The sequence below is a fragment of the Sinohyriopsis cumingii genome, chromosome 1 (assembly GCF_028554795.1).
Source record: "Sinohyriopsis cumingii isolate HCF-2022 chromosome 1, ASM2855479v2, whole genome shotgun sequence".
NCBI lineage: Eukaryota > Metazoa > Mollusca > Bivalvia > Unionida > Unionidae > Sinohyriopsis > Sinohyriopsis cumingii.
The window spans coordinates 75,121,190-75,142,103 of record NC_142961.1 but is presented as its reverse complement, the minus strand read 5'-3'; the positions used below and the strand labels follow the sequence as shown (position 1 = coordinate 75,142,103).

Genomic DNA, 20,914 nt, shown 5'->3' with positions numbered 1-20,914 from the left:
CTTTGGAAGGCAAACACTGTGGATATGTTCTTAGATAGAATACAGTCATAAGACTTGTGAAAAAAGTGACATGGCTTAAGGGAAAAAGTGGGCAGAGTTTCAAAATTAGATGAAACATTGCAAGTTATAATGATTTAAAGAAAGGGCAAATCGGGTTTATTCCATATTAGAATGAAAATCAGAAGTTTTGGAGGACTATGAAAGCAACATATTCAGAGAAAGAAAACATCACATTGAGTTATTTGCAAATGTTTCCAGGATATGATTTGAAAGAACATAGATGGAAATGGTCATTTGTAATTTAAATTTAGTGAGTGATATATAAATATATGTTCATAAAGTGTATATCAAATATTTATACCTGATGAAGAAATAAAAATATATTCATGGATAGGAACAGGTGTTTCATTTAATCCCTCACTTTAAAGACCACCTTTCATATTAGACCTCTTTTGAATCATCCTTTATGTGGTCTTTAGACCAGGGGTCTCAGACATGCACCCACGGGGCCACATGCGGCCTGCCAAGCCATATCCTGTGGCCCACAAAATGATTGACTTCATAAGGTGTCATGAGAGGTAACAAAGATGGTGCAGCCCTTGGGCCATTGAAAATGCCCTCATGCGGCCCTCAGGGTGGTTTGAGTTTGAGACTCCTGCTCTAGACAGAGAAACAACTGTACCATATTTGAAGCTGAAGGAGGTCATTTCCTGTTCAGCCTCAGCCATGGATCCAGACCTACAAATTGCCCAATGGGGTTCAAAGAGTGAGTAAAATTAGTATTCAAATGAATAAAAAAAGCAAAAAGTCTAGCCTTGCTGGTCCCGACATAGTAGTCTTGTGGGGCTGTGAGTTGATTTATTTTCATCTGTATCATTTTTCAACGTTTTTACAAAATAGCATTTTTGCATCTTTGAATTCATCAATTAGGGAAAAAGACCTGTTATCTCCACACAAGGGTTGTTGTTTATTGGGTTTTTAAATCTGTGGTTTGTAGCAATCACAAAGTCATTGACAATTACCACCCACAAGAAAACCCAGAAGCAATGAATTTATAGTTTATGTTTCTTTATCATGCTACTTGTGTATTACTAGTGCAGAAGTAAAAATGTTATTGCCATGACAACCATTTGGAGACAGTAAGTTAAAAATGTTATTGTTTACAGTACTTTTACAATGAAATAAGTAAAGTTTATTCAGTATCAGTAAATTACTTGGCACAGAATTCTTTAAGTTTCTATTTAATGATTCATTTCACATTAATTCTCTATGTGTTGATACCTGTGTGTCAGCAGACATTTTTTCAGTCAAATATTTATCTTCTCTTCTTTTATCTTTTTAGCAGGAATGTTGCTTCAGCACCGCAACGAAGGACAAAGTCTCTGACTAAAAACAACGAAGATGACCCTAATGCCAATTTCAAGAGAATAAACAGTAAGTTTATACATGTACAGTGCTAGTAGATCTGGTATTACCAGCATAGCTTACATATGTTAACAGCTATTTAATTTAGTAATATATTTTATTGAGAGTTACATTCAACTTTAAATTGATGCACCAGTTTCTTGAGACTTAAATATTAAGAAATGCTAATCAAATTTCAGTCTTATTTAAAAAATCTAAAACAGTGTCACAATAATTAACTCAGAGGCATGCAGATTAACTGCCACAAGATAATGATCCATGATACACCCATCCCCTGGATTATAAATGTTCTTTGATTAAAGAATTAATTTCAATTTCACTGTTGATAGTAAGATTCCATAGGCTATGTAGTGAATATTTTTCTTTGTTTCTTTCATAATGTATTTGGAAAAAGACAGGTCTAAAATCTACCTTATGCCCAAAACCAATTAGTTTTTTTTATCAGTTTACATTCAGTTTACACATAAATAAAGGGTCTTCTCTATGTGTTGACATTGTAGAGCTGGAGAAAATAAAGAATGGTAAGTGTGTAGCTACATTTTGGGTTCATGTTTCTTTATAATGGCTATTTTTTTATATGCTTTGGAGAAAGTACTGCATTTTCCATTTATAAAGTTTGGTTCACCTGTTGTGCATTGCAAGAAACTTGGCTCAGAGGGTCATAATTCTGTTACCTTCAGTTATTTAAAGTTTTTCCCAAGGTTACCTCAATTGAAAATGTAAAATGTTCATGCACTCTACATCTTTTGTCCCTGAGGATTGTGCAGAAAACCTGGGTAGTAAGTGATCTCACATCACACACAATTGGATGCATATATGTGCATTCAGTTGTACAACCTTTTAAGCATTAAAAATGGAGACTTCAGACCAGTAGGATATGAAAGAAAATGAATTGTATACATTTGTAGAATGATTCAATATGATGGTGTTTGGTTGTTCGGAAATGTGTGTACAAAAGAGGTGTTAGAAAAATGAAAATGAATAATGGATACAGAAGCATCCATTTGATGCAATGCAGATTTATATTTATTCCTTCAGACCTTTTTTGCAAACAATGGGGGACATGTTATCAATATTGCCTTTCATTCATCTATCTTGCTTTTGTTTTCACTCATTAACTTTTAAGCCATTTGAGATTTAAATTTAGTGTACTAGTACATCATCATCATTTAAAGGTTTGTTGTGTCAACATTGAGAGTTCTTTTTTAGGGTGAAGGTTGCACATTTTTCTTTTGCTCTTTAACTTTCAAGCTATTTGAGACTTCTGAATAAACTAGGTATACATATGCACCATCATTAGGAGGTGTGTCACATACCATATTGGGAGATCTTTATCTTCAAGGTCAAAGTCACATCATAATCTTTTCAGTTTTCTATCACACTTTTTTTTCCTGCACTATAACATTCCAGTCATATGGGATTAAGGAATGAAATATAAGGTGAGAAGGTGTATTGTGAACAACTTTTGTGTATCTATCTTCAAGGTCAAGGTCAAATATCAGTCTTTCCATCACTCTTTTCATTCCACTCTTTAACTTTAGAGGTGTTTCAGATTAAGAGAGGAAGCAGATGTAAATTTTACAACATCGTTAGAAGGTGTGTTGCATACTACATTGAAGCTTTTGATTTTTAAGGTCAAGGTAATGGTTTGATATCTTGTATTTTCCATCAGATTTTCCATTCCACTCTGAATTTCAGAGCTGTGAGATGAGGGATGAAGTAGGCATAGTTATAACTCATAATTAGAAGTATTTTATATATCATTTTTGGGGTCTTATATTCCAGGTCAAGACATATGTCAATAATATAAGTTTTTTTCACATTTTTCTTTCCTCTCTATAAATTTAGAGCCCTTTTAGCTCAAGGGATAACACTTGATATGCTTATATACATGTATTGTCCAAAAATGTTACCAAGTGTTCCTTGTACCAGATAAGGGGTCCTATCTTCAAGGTCAGAGTCATGGGTCAATATTTTTTTCTGTCTATAACTTAGGAGCCATTTGATATTAAGAGGTGAAACTAGATATAATTTAACATCATTATTACTGGTTAGTCCACATTAGGTGAAAGCTAATTTCCTCTTACATGGCAGCCATTCAGTTTTCAGGAAGTAATAATGAATTAAAATAAATGCCAATTCAAAATCTTGTTCTTATTCCATACATACATTTAATATATATACTTTGTACAGTATGTTTTAGGGTTGTGCATTAAGCTGACAACTGTCTGTTTTTGATAATAAAGATGCATCACAAAATGATATGAACTCATTTTCACACCTTTACTTAGTATAAATTAAAGAAATAATAAAGAAAACAATTAACTTTTAAGTTGAAGATGTTGCAAGGAAAAGACTTAAAAAATTGAGAAATAAATTATTTTCATTGCAATAAAATTTATTTGAAAGTGATTCAATTCATTTATGGTTTTAATATTTTTAATTGAGTATATCCTCCCACACAGTGGATAATTGTCATTATGACATGGTCCGTGTATGCACCTTTTATACCCATGCCCATCTCAGGACTTCATTTACTTGGGGATGATCTTCCTTAGGAACCAGAACTTGGGCTGGATCCAAACAGAGGTGCAAGGAGCAAAACTATCATAGTCAAGCTCACCTTTACCTATCTCTGTTGGGAACCTTGAACATTGCTACTGATCTGATTCCCTTAGCATATCTTCATATGCGCCTGCTACAGTTTCTCCTTCTGACGAGGTGGAAACAGAGATTCTCTATAAGCTCTGATTCCACTTGGACCAGACTTTCATCACCATTTGTGTTGGGAGATGAATTGGGACAGGTTTCTGAATGGGTGCTCATTTGGAGCTGGAGGGCATATTTCTCCAAAGTGATTGGACATGGGAGGAATCATTCCTCAATATCAGCCATCTAGAAATGAAAAGTTGTGTATTGAGCTTTGCAAGGGTGCATTGACTGAATGATGGGTCAATGTGTCATTGTCACCTCCAACAACACATATGTCTTAGTGGATTTCCAATGTCAAGGAGGCACACATGCCCCATTTCTTTGCATGCAGATCTAGAACCACCTGCACTGAGCAACTCAGAGAACATTATCCTCAGAGTTTACCTCATTCTTTAGGAGAAGAACATATCAGTGAATAGTCTGTCCAGAAGAGTCACAACAATCCTCATGGAATGGTCTCTTAACCTCTGCATAACAAAGCCCCTTTTCACACTGTGGGGAAAGACTCTGGTGGACTTCTTGGTGACCAGACTCAACAATGGACATCCCTTTCATATTTCTAAAGTACTAGATCAGATATCATTGGCATTGGACACATTCTTCTTCCAACAGGATCATCTGTTCATGTAATTTGCCTTCTCACCATTCTGACTGCTATCTCAATCAGCAGAATGTCAGAATTTCCACTGCTGATATATTCATGTAGTCCCACTGTGGGCCCTACAGTCATGATTCCAACCTGTTGATAATTCAACCAAAGTCTCTACCTAACAGACGGGATCTTTTGTCACGACACAGTGACTCCATCCTATACAACAGCCCACACATTCTCGACCTTCACACTTTGCTCATCTCAGGTGGTCTGTCGACATAAACAACTTTTTGAGCTGGGTTGCCATGATGCATCATTCATTCCAGGTGGCTTGTACATCCAAGGTCATTGATGCCAGATGATGTGATGTGATTTGGATTTTTAACATAGCTTTACTGCTGAGTGCCAAGTGAGGCAGCTGTTAGTACCATTTTTGTAAGTCGTTGGTATGACTCGGCCATGAATTGAACCCACGACCTCCCGCATCCGCAGTGGATGCTCTAACCACTAGGCCACTGGAGCGGTTGATGCCAGATGAAGACTCTTATGTGATTGGTGCCATTTCCAATAGCTTAAATTCGCTCAGGGCATGGCAATCGGTTTGGATTCACACCTTTTTATGAGCTTCATTATACTGTTTCCCACTCTCTTATGCCCAGATGGAATCTGTTTTGTATTTTAGGGATCTTTAACCAAAACCCCTTTGTACCATTGAGTGGGGTTTCCTATTAGAACCTTACACATAAGACTCAGGGGTCATGCTACCAGGTGAAGTTGGTGACTAAGCCTAAAACTTCCACCTTCTTCTGTTAGGAAAGGGAAAACAACTTCACCCTGTGGTGTTTTAGTTGTATATTTTGCTTGACTAAATTTTGAGATGCTCCCTCACCTCAGCCAATTATTTTCAGAGTTGTGTTTCATTTCAAGGTGAAATATAGACATAGCCTTGAAATAACTGGTGTTAATTTCAGTTTGCCCAACAAACAAATTCTTGCACATTCACAGGCACATGTTTTGATAGTAGAATGACCATTATCCCTGTCCCGAGTAAGTTACAGCAGAGATGTGTTATATATGTCTCGGGTTGTAGCAGCTGTCAATGGCTGATTTCCACAAGTCATTTGATAAAAAAAAAACAAACCAAACATGCAGATTTGGGTTTGGAAACTTAAACAATAGTATGTAAATAGCAATTTGAGTTATAAAATAGAATTGGGGATCTGAAGATTTTAACTGCTGCATGTGCATTATTTTCTTCATAAAATCAGTTTGAAACCATAAGTGAACCTTTTGGAGAAATAATGGTGGTCATCGCCATGTCTGGGAAGTACCACTTTATTAGATTGTCTGTTTTCATAAGCATTTGGGCAGATATATTAAGGAAAATATTCATTTCATAGAAGGCAATGTTTAAATATTATTTAATTGAAGATTTGGCATTAAAATCCAGTTACATAGGTCCCAAATATATGTGTGTGTGTGTGTGTGTGATTTGGACTTTTAACGTAGCTTTAACAATTTTTCAGTCATATCGCTACCATGTCTGCAGTGTGACAGTTTATAGTGATGTCTAGCACTGGGGCATCATGCCGCAGACATGTAGCATGATGTCCCACCCAGCCACATTATTCTGACACCAGGCCTTCCAGTCCTAACACTAACCTCTTAATGCTGAGTGCCAAGCGAGGCAGCTGTTAGTACCATTTTTGTAAGTCTCTGGTATGACTCGACCGGGGATTGATCCCACGACTTCCCACATCTGAGGCGGACTCTCTAACCACTAGGCCACTGGAGTGGTAGGTCCCAAATGTATGTGACATGACTATGTTGTGGAATTCGAGAAGCAATGTAGGGTCAAAGTTGTTTTCACTCATTTTTGTGAAAATACAGGGAACAAATCAGCAGAACGAATGCTATTTAATCAATGCCTGACATTGCTACATGTACATAGACAAGTAATAAAGCCAAAAATTTGCAATCCTATCAATAGACTGTTGTTATGGAATTAAAATCACTTTAAGAAAACCCCTCTTTCTAAAAATAGATGTGCTTGCATTATGGCTGTCTCAGTTTGGTAGGAAAGAAGGTTTTAGTTCATCATATACCAAATTGAATGCTTTAGTTTGGTATCTATGAATAGTTATGGCACTGTTTTATCAGTAACAAAGAAATTGGCATGAACAATATGATATGAAGACGTGCATTTGCTCTCATGTACATGTTACAGGGATTGTTTCAAAACAAGTTTATAAAAAAATTCAACTGCCATTTATAGTAAACATTCACAAAGTAAAAGAAAAATAATTCTTGTTTAAGGGTAGTTGGTTAAGTATTTTACTAACTTGCAATTACAATACTGTAATCTAGTTACTCCTATCAGTTAAAATTCATTACAGTGTATAGTTTCTACAGTGCTCTTTTAGCCATATCATAAAAATACACTGCATATGAAAATGATAATTTTTATGCACATACAAATTGTGTTTATAATATACATATAACTCAGAAAATTTTCTGCTTGAAAATAAAATATTGCTTAAAAGCAATGTTAATTGGAGATATGCATACAGAGAAATAGAGGGCATAATTAAAATAAGAAAATGAAAACACACACATACACCACACACATACACACATTGCATATCTTGCTTTCCTTCTACTTCTCCCTGTTCACCTCTCACTTCTTCCTGTTCTTTCCAAAAGGAGAAGTCACTTCTCCCTAAAATTCAAGTCTAGCTTGACCCCTGAAGACTGTTTTTACTCATCTTGGCATCTGTGAGAAGATGGAGCAAAATTCATGCCTTGTCTTAGTCTCGATACTGGCTCTCTCTTGTTTAATGGTAAGTACAAACCTGTTTCTCTCATTTGTCAACCAGGATTTTCAACAAAATCTCAGTTCCCTTCAGTAACTCCACAACCTACAGACATCAGCTGAATCTGTGCTGGAGATGATAGGCTTTAATGACAGTAAGGGTACCATGTTTCTATCTTAATGCATCCAAGGAGCAAAGTAAAGGTAGGAAGCATCTTCTTCCTCGTAAGGGCTCTGTTGATATTTTGGCTTCTACTATCTTATGGTGGACTGTCACCAGGTTTCATCTCATTCTCAGAAACAGCTCTTAAATTGTATTGCCTTGAAGATCCAACCCTAGTGTAATATACAAGACACTTTTTAATGGTAATATATAAGTATACCAGATTTCATCCCAAAAGCTGAATGGGTTCTAAAGTAGTAGAATGGAAGGAAATTTATATGGTTATATTACATCTGTGGGGGTTACTATTCTTCAGAATTCTTGCAACCTCGCTGAGTATTAACTACAAGCTGTTTAGAGTGTAAACTATTTTAAAGTGGACCTTATTATTAATTGTGAAAATATTATCTATTGTGGAGTATACTTGATATGTCTGCCTCAGATTTTAACCAGCTGTAAAGGGAGCTGCCAGTTAGTTCAGTTGGTAAAGCATCAAACTTGTAATCCAAAGGTGACAGATTCAACTCCTGCCGGGGTTAACCCTGGTCAGCTGCCTCAATTGTAACTTGGGAAAGGCACTAAGCTTCTATTTCCTCAGCATGATATAACAAGTAATGTGTTCAAAGTGTTGTTACAACCAATAAAAACAAAATAATTATCCAGATGTAAGCCCAAAGTCTGCATGGTATAGGTCCTGGTTAGGTCTGCTATTCCTTTCAGTATTTGTCACACTAGTCTTTACTGAGCTTGTGAGAGCATATGAAGAAATATTTCTCTAAATTTATAAAGTATGCATTCATAGGATATCATATCTGTCACATAGTGGGATGGGAACTGTTAATGTGAGGTGGTTTCTGACTATACAACCCTCATTATACGTAACAACATATCAGTCACTTAGTGTGGTAGAAGTCTTAATATGAAGTGATCCTTCACACAGTGCAACATAACATCCACTTAGTGCAATAGGAACTCTTTAAATGCAGTGGTCCCTCACACTAAGCAACATGTCGGTCACTTAGTGCAGTAGGAACTCTTTACATGCAAAGGTCCCTCACATCAAGCAACATGTCAGTCACTTAGTGCAGTAGGAACTCTTCAAATGCAATGGTCCCTCACACCAAGCAACATGTCAGTCACTTAGTATAATAGGAACTCTTTAAATGCAGTGGTCCCTCACACCAAGCAACATGTCAGTCACTTAGTGCAGTAGGAACTCTTTAAATGCAATGGTCCCTCACACCAAGCAACATGTCAGTCACTTAGTGCAGTAGGAACTCTTTAAATGCAATGGTCCCTCACACCAAGCAACATGTCAGTCACTTAGTGCAGTAGGAACTCTTTAAATGCAATGGTCTCTCACACCAAGCAACATGTCAGTTACTTAGTACAGTAGGAACTCTTTAAATGCAGTGGTCCCTCACACCAAGCAACATGTCAGTTACTTAGTGCAGTAGGAACTCTTTAAATGCAGTGGTCCCTCACACCAGGCAACATGTCAGTCACTTAGTGTGACAGAAACTGTTTAAATGCAGCAGTCCCTACCAAAATGCAACATTTCAGTCTCTTAGTTTGATGGAACTCTTTAAATGCAGTGGTCCATCACAATATAACATATCAGTCACTTAGTGTGATAGAAACTGTTTAAGTTCAGTGGTTTCACCTTAAATACCTCACTGTACCATGCAACATATCAGTCACAGTGTAATAGGAACTATTGAAGTGCAATGGTTCCTCATTCCATGTAACATCAATCATCTAGTGTGATGTTCTGGTTCCTTACTGTACCATGCAACATATCAGTCACAGTGTAATAGGAACTGTTGAAGTGCAGTGGTTCCTCATACCATGTAACATCAATCATCTAGTGTGATGTTCTGGTTCCTTACAATACTATGCAACATTTCAGTCACATAGTGTAATAGGAACTGTTAAAGTGCAATGGTTCCTCGTATCATGTTACATCAGTCATCTAGTGTGATGCGCTGGCTCCTTATTATACCATGCAACATATTAGTCACATTGTGTGATAGGAATGGTTTAAACACAATGGTCCCCCACACCATGTAATATATCAGTGACTTAGTGTGATAGAAACTGTTAAAATAGATATTTCATTATTTTCCCTCATTATACCATGCAATATATCAGTCACAGTGTGATTGGAAGTCTTAATGTGCAGAGGTTCATCACTGTAAACCCTTCACTATAACCATGTAATATATTAGTCACACAGTGTGATAGGAGCTGTTAAAGTGCAGTGGTCCCTCACATCATAAAACATATTGGTCTCATGTACCATATGTGTAAATCGTTTAGGCTGTGTATTACAGCTCGGTTTAATTCGGAACTTGTTACTGAGGCTTTCAATTAGCTTTTTCATATATATGTTGGAACTTGTGTTAAGCAGCAAAAACTTGGAAGTAGAAAATGTGGCTTCTTGAAACTGGTGGCTACTTAATACAGGTTTATGTCTTCTAAAGTTATTTCATAAGTCATTGAGAATGTGGCTGTTTTGGACTAATGATTACTTCAAAAGATGACCATTAAGGTGCCAGGTTTAACTATATAATGATTCATATCAATTGTATTTCTTCACACAGGACTTCTATCACACTTTTGTTTGTAAGATGGAGTTTATCATACTTAGTATTGCCTGTTTAAGCGTATGATTGTCTTTCCATATGTCTGTTCATATATTTGTTTTCCCAGAATAACTTTTCATATAAATCCTGCATATAGACCAAACTTTTTGGATGGCTTATGTTAATAAATACGTTTAAGTCAGTTTTAATCTTAGAAGGTAATAGTTCAAGGTCATAGTGATGAAAAATGGTTTCCATGCAAGGATGTTACTTATCAATGATAAGATCACATACCTCAATCAGACTTATCAGATACATGTAGGTTACAGTTTTAGAATGGAAAATAATGAAGGTAGAGGTTACAATGACATATGTAGAAGAAAATGGTTTTCACACAACATATGTAGTCTTTTTAGGTGTAGAACATGCACATTGATTAAATGTTACGTTTGGCAGGTACTTGAATAAGGAAGAAACCCACTGAGTTTGGAGTGAAAGGGTTAAAGGTCAAGGTAATTGTGACTCAGTCACAAGGTAATTGTGACTCAGTCTCAAGCAACAAAAGGAAATGGTTTCCACATAATAACTTGAGTTGTACACTAATTTGTTTGGTGAAACTTTATGGATGACTAGCACTTGGGGTGGACAAAATTCTGATTTGGAGGTCAGAGTTTCAAAGGGACATGGTCACATTGACTTGAAGAATAAAAATGGTTTCCACACAATAAATACTTTTATAGACTATATTATATACCTAAACATTATGATTGACTTTTACTTAGTGCTAAGAAGAACTCCATATATTGTTTGATAAAAGGGTTATAGAGCAAGGTCACAGTGACTTGAAAAGGAAAAGAAGAAATTATATTTTCATAATAAGTTTAGCTCAAGACTATATACATTGACCAAATTTTTTAGATGCTTTACACATAAAGCAAGATTTTTTTTCTTCTGAATTTGGGGTCAGAAAGCAGAGTCACTGTGACACAAACATTGGGATAAAGTTATTTTTCAACCCCATATTGGCACTGAATGTTATTGGTGTTATGGTGAGGAAATAAGCTTTAGATTTTGGGGTCATAATGATCCAAATAAAGATAATTTGTATTTACATTTTATCATGTTCTTCTTAGCCTTTTGCTTTCAAATAAATTTCATAAATGATTTACTTTTGGGGCATGGAAGGAACGTGTTACTTTTAGGGTTAAAAGATCAAGGTCAGAGTCACTGTGACCTATTGGTCTGTGCTGTCTAAATTTGGACATAACCTGTTTGTGCCTACATACAAATTTGCACCAGGAAAGTATATAATTGCTATACCATATATGATGTTCATGCTGTTGTTGGATATCATTGTTTCATGTCTGACATTTTTTGTCCAAGTCCTTGATGTTTCATATTTGATAGAATAAAATCATAAGTTATTAATGTAAGTTGAATATGCAGTTACAATCTTGAGCTGCATACCCTTGTATATAATTACTATTTTGAATATTTCAGCATGTTCATATACAGATTTAAATGAAATTGTAGGGTGCATTGGCATAAGCCATAATGATGCTCATGCAACTTGTGTGAGTTTTGTTTTGTGAGCTGCTGCTATGAAATTAAACATTGGATTTCATGGCAGATTAAAATTTGGGTTTGTCCTGTTTGTTTCTCAGTACCAGCAACAGAATATTAACATAAACATGTAGTTCTAACTTGTTCTGTATGCTGTGTATTTTGTAATAATAATGCTTTATTGACACTCATCTTTGTGTGCAGTGTTACATGTTGCAGGTTGCAAGGAAAAAAATTCTTTAAATCCATTTACAATTCAGTCTTGTCTCATCAATTTCAATTTTATTTATCCAAATATCAGTCACATTTGATCAGGGTTCTCATGAGTCCTGAAATCCTGGAAAGGTTTGGAGTTTAAAAAACTAAATTTCAGGGGCACTGAAAAGTCATGGAATTTCTGACAGTGGAGTTTTAAAATTTTGATAACTGCTAATTTCACAGAGCACCAAACACCAATTCAGTTTTTTAAAGTTTCAAACTAACATAATTATAATTGATAAATGATTTATCATGGTCATTGAGTTGTATGAAATCGCACTGGAAAAGTTTTGGAAAAGTCATTCAGTTCATTTTTGTAAGTCTGCAGGAACCTTGTTTGATCATGTTCAGTCATCATTCAGTTCTCTTCGTGCCATATGTGGCACATAAGGCTTCCACAAGGGAGAGAGAATGCCACTGCTGCGATCCACAGCTTGTTCAGTGATGGTTTTTCAAGTTGGTCCACACTTCTTCATCCCTTAACATCTGTCCTTTACCATGTCTCCATGGGCTGACCCTTTTATGCTTTCCATCTTGTGTCCAGCATAAGGCTATTTTTGGTAGTGTGTCCAGTAGCGTTCAACACACATCTCCATCTCCTCCTTCTCACTTTCTGGAAAATAGGTTTTGAGTTTCTTGTCAGAACCTGACTTTGATTGTAGTTTTTGACAGTTAAAAAGATTCACTGTCAGGACTTCTTTTCAGTTTTGATCTAATTTTTCATTTGTCTAGTATTATGGCTGACCACACTCTTTCCGCCAGAAGTAGTATTTTCACTCACAGAAATTTCTGTTGCTGGGTTGTTTTAACCTTGACCCCATGCCAAACCAGCCTGCTTTATTCAGGCTTGGGATTAGCAGATTACTATTTGAACAAAGTTTTCCTAGAAGAGTTTGATTTTATGTTTATTCATGCAAGTCAGTTAAGACCAGTTGTGTTGATCAGAGAATTGTGTATATGTGAGAAATGTGTTTATCAGAGAGTTGGGTTTCATCTGATAGTTGGGTTGTCTGTGAGTTAGGTTTATCCAGTGTTCTATTTATTTATCCTCTTGCCAATGAAGTTCATAGTAGATAATGGAGAGTTTTCCCAAGTTGTCTGTTATGTTCATACCTTCATGGGTACATTTATTAATTTCTTTGTTTTTTCATTTGTTGTTTTACCTTATTGATTTTGAACCCTATTTAACTTACACCCATGAAAATTGATAAGGTATATGCATGTTAAAAAGAGTAATTCAGCCATACCTGAAAGCTAGGTAACTGTGACTAATTTTCATGCTTGCCTGACTTTTGTAGTTTAGTCATTTGTTTTCTTTGTCTCCAATGTCTTAGACCAAATGTCACCTACACTCATGAAAATTGATACACAAGTGCATGGTATGGTAATTAAATCCTAATAAAGCTAGGTAACTGTGACTAATTTTCATGCTTGCCTGACTTTCGTAGTTTAGTCATTTGTTTTCTTTGTCTCCAATGTCTTAGACCAAATGTCACCTACACTCATGAAAATTGATACACAAGTGCATGGTATGGTAATTAAATCCTAATAAAGCTAGGTCACTCCTCTGTTTTTAACACCTACGCGACATTTGTATTTTTTCAGCCATTCATTTATTTGCTGTCAGTATTTTGGACCTTATTTAACCTACACTGATTAAAATTTTTATGTAGATGCCTGTCAACTATTTTAACTCGCTGATAACCTTACGCAGGTCATTGATCTATTTTTTGAGCATAATTGGTTCATGTATTTTCCTCTTGACATTTGCGTCACCCTCAAAATCATGGAGTATATTTTATCAACACTCTTGTGAAAATTAATATCTGTATGGATCTCTGCATCAGTAACTCAGCTAAGCAAAAACTAGGTTTCATACTTGGGTGTTATTGGGTGCACTCAACAGTTGTTACATACATTTCAGAGTGTGATGTATGTTAGATAATGCTGTTTGCATTTGCAACATGCACAATGGAGAGAATGCGAGCTTTAGCAGTTGTTAAAATAGCGGAAACAAATTTTGCCAAAGTAGGCATTACCAGCCTCTGAAGTGCAATGAATGATTTACAAAATTTCTGAAAAGGTAAAAATGTTTTCAGATCTTTTTTTGGCAATTTACGTCTGAGCTCCAGGAAGTGAAAATGACCAAGCAGAGCTAACAGTTCTTTTATACAAGCGCATCTGAAGTGAGCCCAAGCTGTGTACTGTAGAACCCAAATTACACCCATCAATCATGCACCAAAATAAAGGGAATTAAAAGTTCTTTTGACAACACCCAAGATATACAAAGTCTTTATTGTATAGCCAGTATAACCAGTTAATTGATCCTGGGAAATTCTTTTTCGTTCAAAATCAAACTCTATGCAAAATATGAAACTGTAGAGCTGCCCCATTTGTATTTCCAGCTATTTTGTCACCCTCAAAATCATGGAGTATATTTTATCAACACTCATGTGGAAATTAATATTTGGATAGATCTCAACATGAGTAACTCAGCTAAGTAAACACTAGGTTTCATACTTGAGTGGTATTTGTATTTTCAGCCATTTATTTGTTATATCCTCTGTATCTTTAACCCTATTTCATACTGAGTAATCATACTTTGTTTTGTCCCAACACTGATGAAACTTGGTATGATGGTGCTTCTTGATGAGGTATATATCAGGATGTGATATTTCCTCCTCCATGTGACGGCTAAGTTGGCTTAGACTTAGGATTCGTGGGTAATGGTAAGATTCCTGCCTGAATCAGCTGTCTTTGCACATTTTTTGTTATGTTCTTAATTTCTGTTGCCTTGGCATCAATTCTGCATACCAGTTTATATATTGCCAGCTGTTGCATTTCTTATCTTTGAGCATTATATGTTTTAGAATTATATTCACTGATTGAAAACTATTTAAACACACATAAGTTTGTGCTTGTAACAGTATTCACTGTAGATAAAAAAATGTATTAGAGTTACAAAGAAACAAAAGCATTCCATATAAGCCACCATGGAAGCATCATGTGCACTTGGTTCTAAGCCACCATGGAAACATCATGTGCACTTGGCTCTAAGCCACCATGGAAGCATCATGTGCACATGGTTCTAAGCCACCATGGAAGCATCATGTGCACATGGTTCTAAGCCACCATGGAAGCATCATGTGCACATGGTTCTAAGCCACCATGGAAGCATCATGTGCACATGGTTCTAAGCCACCATGGAAGCATCATGTGTACTTGGTTCTAAGCCACCCTGGAAGCATTGGTTCTAAGTCACCATGGAAGCATCATGTGTACTTGGTTCTAAGCCACCCTGGAAGCATCATGTGCACTTGGTTCTAAGCCACCATGGAAGCATCATGTGCACTTGTTTCTAAGCCACCATGGAAGCATCATGTGCACATGGTTCTAAGCCACCATGGAAGCATCATGTGCACTTGGTTCTAAGCCACCCTGGAAGCATCATATGCACTTGGTTCTAAGCCACCATGGAAGCATCATGTGCACTTGTTTCTAAGCCACCATGGAAGCATCATGTGCACATGGTTCTAAGCCACCATGGAAGCATCATGTGCACTTGGTTCTGAGCCACCATGGAATCATCATGTGCACATGGTTCTAAGCCACCCTGGAAGCATTATGTGCACTTGGTTCTAAGCCACCATGGAAGCATCATGTGCACTTGGTTCTAAGGCACCATGGAAGCATCATGTGCACTTGGTTCTAAGCCACCATGGAAGCATCATGTGCACTTGGTTCTAAGCCACCATGGAAGCACATGTGCACATGGTTCTAAGCCATCATGGAAGTATCATGTGCACTTGATTCTAAGCCACCATGGAAGCATCATGTGCACTTGGTTCTAAGGCACCATGGAAGCATCATGTGCACTTGGTTCTAAGCCACCATGGAAGCATCATGTGCACTTGGTTCTAAGCCACCATGGAAGCACATGTGCACATGGTTCTAAGCCACCATGGAAGTATCATGTGCACTTGATTCTAAGCCACCATGGAAGCATCATGTGCACTTGTTTCTAAGCCACCATGGAAGCATCATGTGCACTTGGTTCTAAGCCACCATTGAAGCATCATGTGTACTTGGTTCTAAGCCACCCTGGAAGCATCATGTGCACTTGGTTCTAAGCCACCTTGGAAGCATCATGTGCACTTGGTTCTAAGCCACCATGGAAGCATCATATGCACTTGGTTCTAAGCCACCCTGGAAACATCATGTGCACTTGGTTCTAAGTCACCATAGAAGCATCATGTGCACTTGGTTCTAAGCCACCATGAAGCATCATGTGCACTTGGATCTGGAAGAGCCAAACAGCTCTTGAGTATGATGTTTTTTATATTACCTGTCAAAGACATCCACCATTAGTCAATTTACATTTGTTATGTTTATAACATGTATGGCACTGTGAAAACATGCAGCAGATTTCATCTAAAGTTTACACCTAAATTAGGAAAGCTTTCTAGGTTTTGTGCTCAGAATAAAAGGGACACCCTAATTGCTGTTTCAAGTTAGTGTTGTAGTGCCTAATCTTCTTTAAGTGCAGTCTGCTTGGGAAATTGGACAAAAGAGAGTTTTTTCTTTTATACATTTAATTCCAGATGCAGCCATCTAGTTTTACATGCTGACTGTATGACTGCTGCTACTAAATGTAACAATAAATAAGATATACCCCTCTATCATAACCAAACAGTGACTAAATTTATCAGGAGAATTACATACTAATGTATCTTATCATCTTAGACATAGATAACTACAATACCACCAGAAATAATTAAATGTAACACTACAATACCAGTGTTAAAGTCCTTTTATTGAATATAATCATCCAAACTGATCCTTTAATACAGTTGTACATTATATATATAAGTGCAGTACTGTATAATTTTAATATTTAAAGAGTTCCAAATATATTCATCATTTATATCTATATTAGATTTGATCTCGTGTGTCTTTTGTTTTTAATCATTGAAGAGCATATACCAGTAAGAATTATGAATATAACCAGTATGGCTGCCATTCATTTATTTCCATAGGGGTCTCCTATTGGAATAGGTCAGAGTAAGTCTCCTGGGATAGGTGTCTTTTTTGCTGGCAGTTTTTTGGTTCTGTTTTGCACAATCAGATTTCTACTTAAATGGGTTGAGGGTTTTTTCTCTTTCTGAGTGACTATATGAGCATGAGTTATTGCATAATAGAGGTGACAATGCAAACATTTTTTACCAATATTTTCTTAGTACGAACTTGCTTTTCAGTCGAAGTTAAAGGTCGCCCTCTGACATCACATGAACTTCTGTCAGCAGTGAATGGTGTCCGTAAGCCAGTCCTGTCAGGAAAAAGGCCAAAAACCGCAGGTAGATATTATTCTGACTTAATTAAGATTAAATGATTAAGAAAAAATATTAGAGGCATTGATTGTTCAGCAAGAACATGCTTGATAATTTTCACCTGATTCATCTATTCTATCCTTTGAGGTTGCTTGTTGTAAATGCCTTAGCATTTAATGCCAATATTTGACTTTTCATTTGAACATTTGGTATTAGCGCCAATGTCCATGACGTTATAGAATTTTACAGGATTGTCATGTTGTGCAGATCTGGAGATTTCCTGTATAGTGTAATTGTTAAATAATAACATGTATCACAAAGAAATTCATACCTATGTTCTTCAGTAATTTCTCAGTATGTCCATTTTATTGCACTTGAGCAGTGAAATTAACTACTCCACCTGATTCTAAAGTGCTTGCCTTTACTGAGCACTGCCATCTTGCCCCTATGTGGGTTTGAATGCTTGATCAGTATGGGTATGTGAAAAAGCTGCTTATAGCTTCCCATGGGTCATTGGTTCTTGTTGGGCTTTTGGCAGCTTTTTCCTCCACCAGTTACACTGGCCACCATATATAGCCTATCTTGTGCTGAGAAATGGTATTGAACCCCAAAACAACAACTCCACCTGCCAAATTTTGTATTTGAATCACCTGATGCAGATTTGAGAATCTCCCAAGTTAAATAAGTTGCTTCCAAATATATCCATTTCCACCATATATATGACAATTATTGGAGAATATAGTTGTGGAGTTTCATGGTGTATGCTTAATATTACCAACTCCTGTTTTCTATTGAAAACTTCAAGATCTGAGTGACCTGGCAAATATGTTAAGATTTTTTTTGGTTTTCCTATACCTTAGTGCTCATGCGAAAAGCCTATTTCAAGAAGTTAAAGATGGAAATTATGAACTTAGGCATCATTCGCTTGGAGTTTGCACATTCAAGAGTTAGTGACAATATATTGTCTCTTTCCTTGACATTAAAGGCCACCTAATGCCTACACGACCTTTCAGAGAGCTTTAAATAATAATCTCACCATCCTTCATTACAATTATGTAGAATACTTTGGGGTTTTGGGCAGTAACGATTGTTTGCCAAGTACTATAGTTAGTCAAAGTGTTTGAAGAAATCATAGCCACTGAGACAACAAAGCAAGGCTGGGTAAATAGAAACTACTTCAGGTTTCATGGTGCACTACATAGTTGTTGCAAAATATTTCTTAAAGTAAAATTATGGAAAAAACTTATGAATCAGATGCTGCCATCTTGATAAACAGTCCCAATTTCAAGGTTAATATTCACCTCCAGTTTTGTTGTATGGAGTATTTTCTGAGAACAATATAGTGCACCCAAGGACACAAATTCAACAGTTAATTATCTAAACTGGTTCTCTTGTCTGAGCCTTTGATATTTTCAAGCTTTTCAAACAATTGTTTGAATCAGCTGGTATTAAAAGCTAATGCAGAAAAGGCCAAATGATCCTAACATGTGACAGAATGGTGAGATTGAATTGATGGCATTGGAACTTAAGCACAGAATGAATTTCAGGGCATAAATTTAATTAAATTAAAGTCACATTTGAAAGAATGTGAAAATCACCATATCTAAGAAGTTCTAAAATAAAAAGGTGCCAATATAAAAGAAGTGGCTCCTTATTAATCATATGATCAAGGTCACCTACAGCTAGGTCAAGGTTGCATGAAGGAAATTAAGTGAATGACATTTATTCATGCCAGGTCTGTAATTAACCTTGAACCACTTTTATGATCATATTGGGGAGAAATTTCAACTGTGATTTTTCATTCACAGAAGATTTTTTCAAGAAACTTTACGAAAATGTATATGTCCACAAGATTTCATTTACTAAGTAATGATATGCCCATCTTGACAGTTTTGGGAAACAGAAAGAAACATTTCACTTTTGAATTCCTAGCAAATATAATGTTTATTATGCTTTTGATGGTTTTCATTGTCATTCAGTTTCATCCCTCATTCACACAATATTTCAGAATTAACATAAGTATTGCTAAATAGCATTTCTCATAGGAACATTTCTGCTAGTCACATTCAGGTATCAGAAATTAGATGGGATGGTTGGACACTGAGATAGAATACTTGGTGTCAGATATAGAGTGAGGATGACAAAACAGACTATTGCATCTGCTTGTGTAGTACACACTTTACAAGAAATAGCACAGACACAGATTTGCTGCTGTATAATGAATTGACAGGTCTGTGTTGCTTGTTCTGCTCCTGACTAGTTGCTTGTTCAGTTTATGAAGCAACAAAGACCCTGGCCTACACAGTGTTGTCTGCATGTCACAAGTAAAGCATTCAGTACTGAATGTGACCTGCACTGTACTATTTAAAGTAGTACAGGTCTTGTCCAAAACAGTTCTCAGGAAATCAGTACAGATCCTGACCTGCACTGTTTTCTGGGAAGCAGAATAGGCCTTAACTGACACAGTTCTCTGGAAGTCTGTATAGATCCTGACCAACACTGTTCTCTGGAAGTCTGCACAGATCCTGACCAACACTGTTCTCTGGAAGTCTGCACAGATCCTGACCAACACTGTTCTCTGGAAGTCTGCACAGATCCTGACCAACACTGTTCTCTGGAAGTCTGCACAGATCCTGACCAACACTGTTCTCTGGAAGTCTGCACAGATCCTGACCAACACTGTTCTCTGGAAGTCTGCACAGATCCTGACCAACACTGTTCTCTGGAAGTCTGCACAGATCCTGACCAACACTGTTCTCTGGAAGTCTGCACAGATCCTGACCAACACCTTTCTCTGGAAGTCTGCACAGATCCTGACCAACACCTTTCTCTGGAAGTCTGCACAGATCCTGGCCAACACTGTTCTCTGGAAGTCACAAGTAGAGTAAGTAGCACAGACGGTGATATACACTTTCACTGGAAGTCAGAGGTAGAAAGAAACAGTATAAACCCTGATCTACGCTGTTCACTGGATGTCATCATTTATCCTAATCTATACTGTTCACTACATGTCACCATAAACCCTTATTTTTACTGCTCACCAGTCATCAGTATACAAACACAATCTACACTGTGTGCTGGAAGTTAGCATTGATCCTGTTCTTTACATTTGCTAGAAGTTAGCAATGATCCTAATCTAAATTGTTCACTACAAGTCAGCACAGACCATGATTTATACTGTTTGGTACTGTTTGGTACAAGTCAGCACAGACCGTGAATTATACTGTTTGGTACAAGTCAGCACAGACCGTGATTTATACTGTTTGATACAAGTCAGCATAGATCCTGATTTATACTATTTGCAACAAGTCAGCACAGACCATGATTTATTCTGTTATGATACAGGTCAACATTGATCATAATCTAAACTGTTTGCTACAAGTAAACATAGATCCTGATTTATACTGTTTGCTACAAATCAGCATAGACCCTGATCTGCACTGTTTGCTACAAGTCAAGATAGATCCTGGCTTATAC

At 36.7% G+C, this 20,914-nt stretch overlaps 1 protein-coding gene across 2 annotated transcripts in view; it reads left to right on the top strand.

Moving 5' to 3' along the window:
• Positions 1-20,914, top strand: part of LOC149807136 (uncharacterized) — a 126,328-nt gene that overhangs the window by 69,006 nt on the left and 36,408 nt on the right. For both annotated transcript variants that reach the window (XM_089962570.1, XM_089962561.1), the window contains exons 4-5: positions 1,343-1,434; positions 17,366-17,464. In XM_089962570.1, the coding sequence (XP_089818696.1) occupies positions 1,343-1,434; positions 17,366-17,464 (191 nt within the window). The remainder of the gene's footprint in view (positions 1-1,342; positions 1,435-17,365; positions 17,465-20,914) is intronic.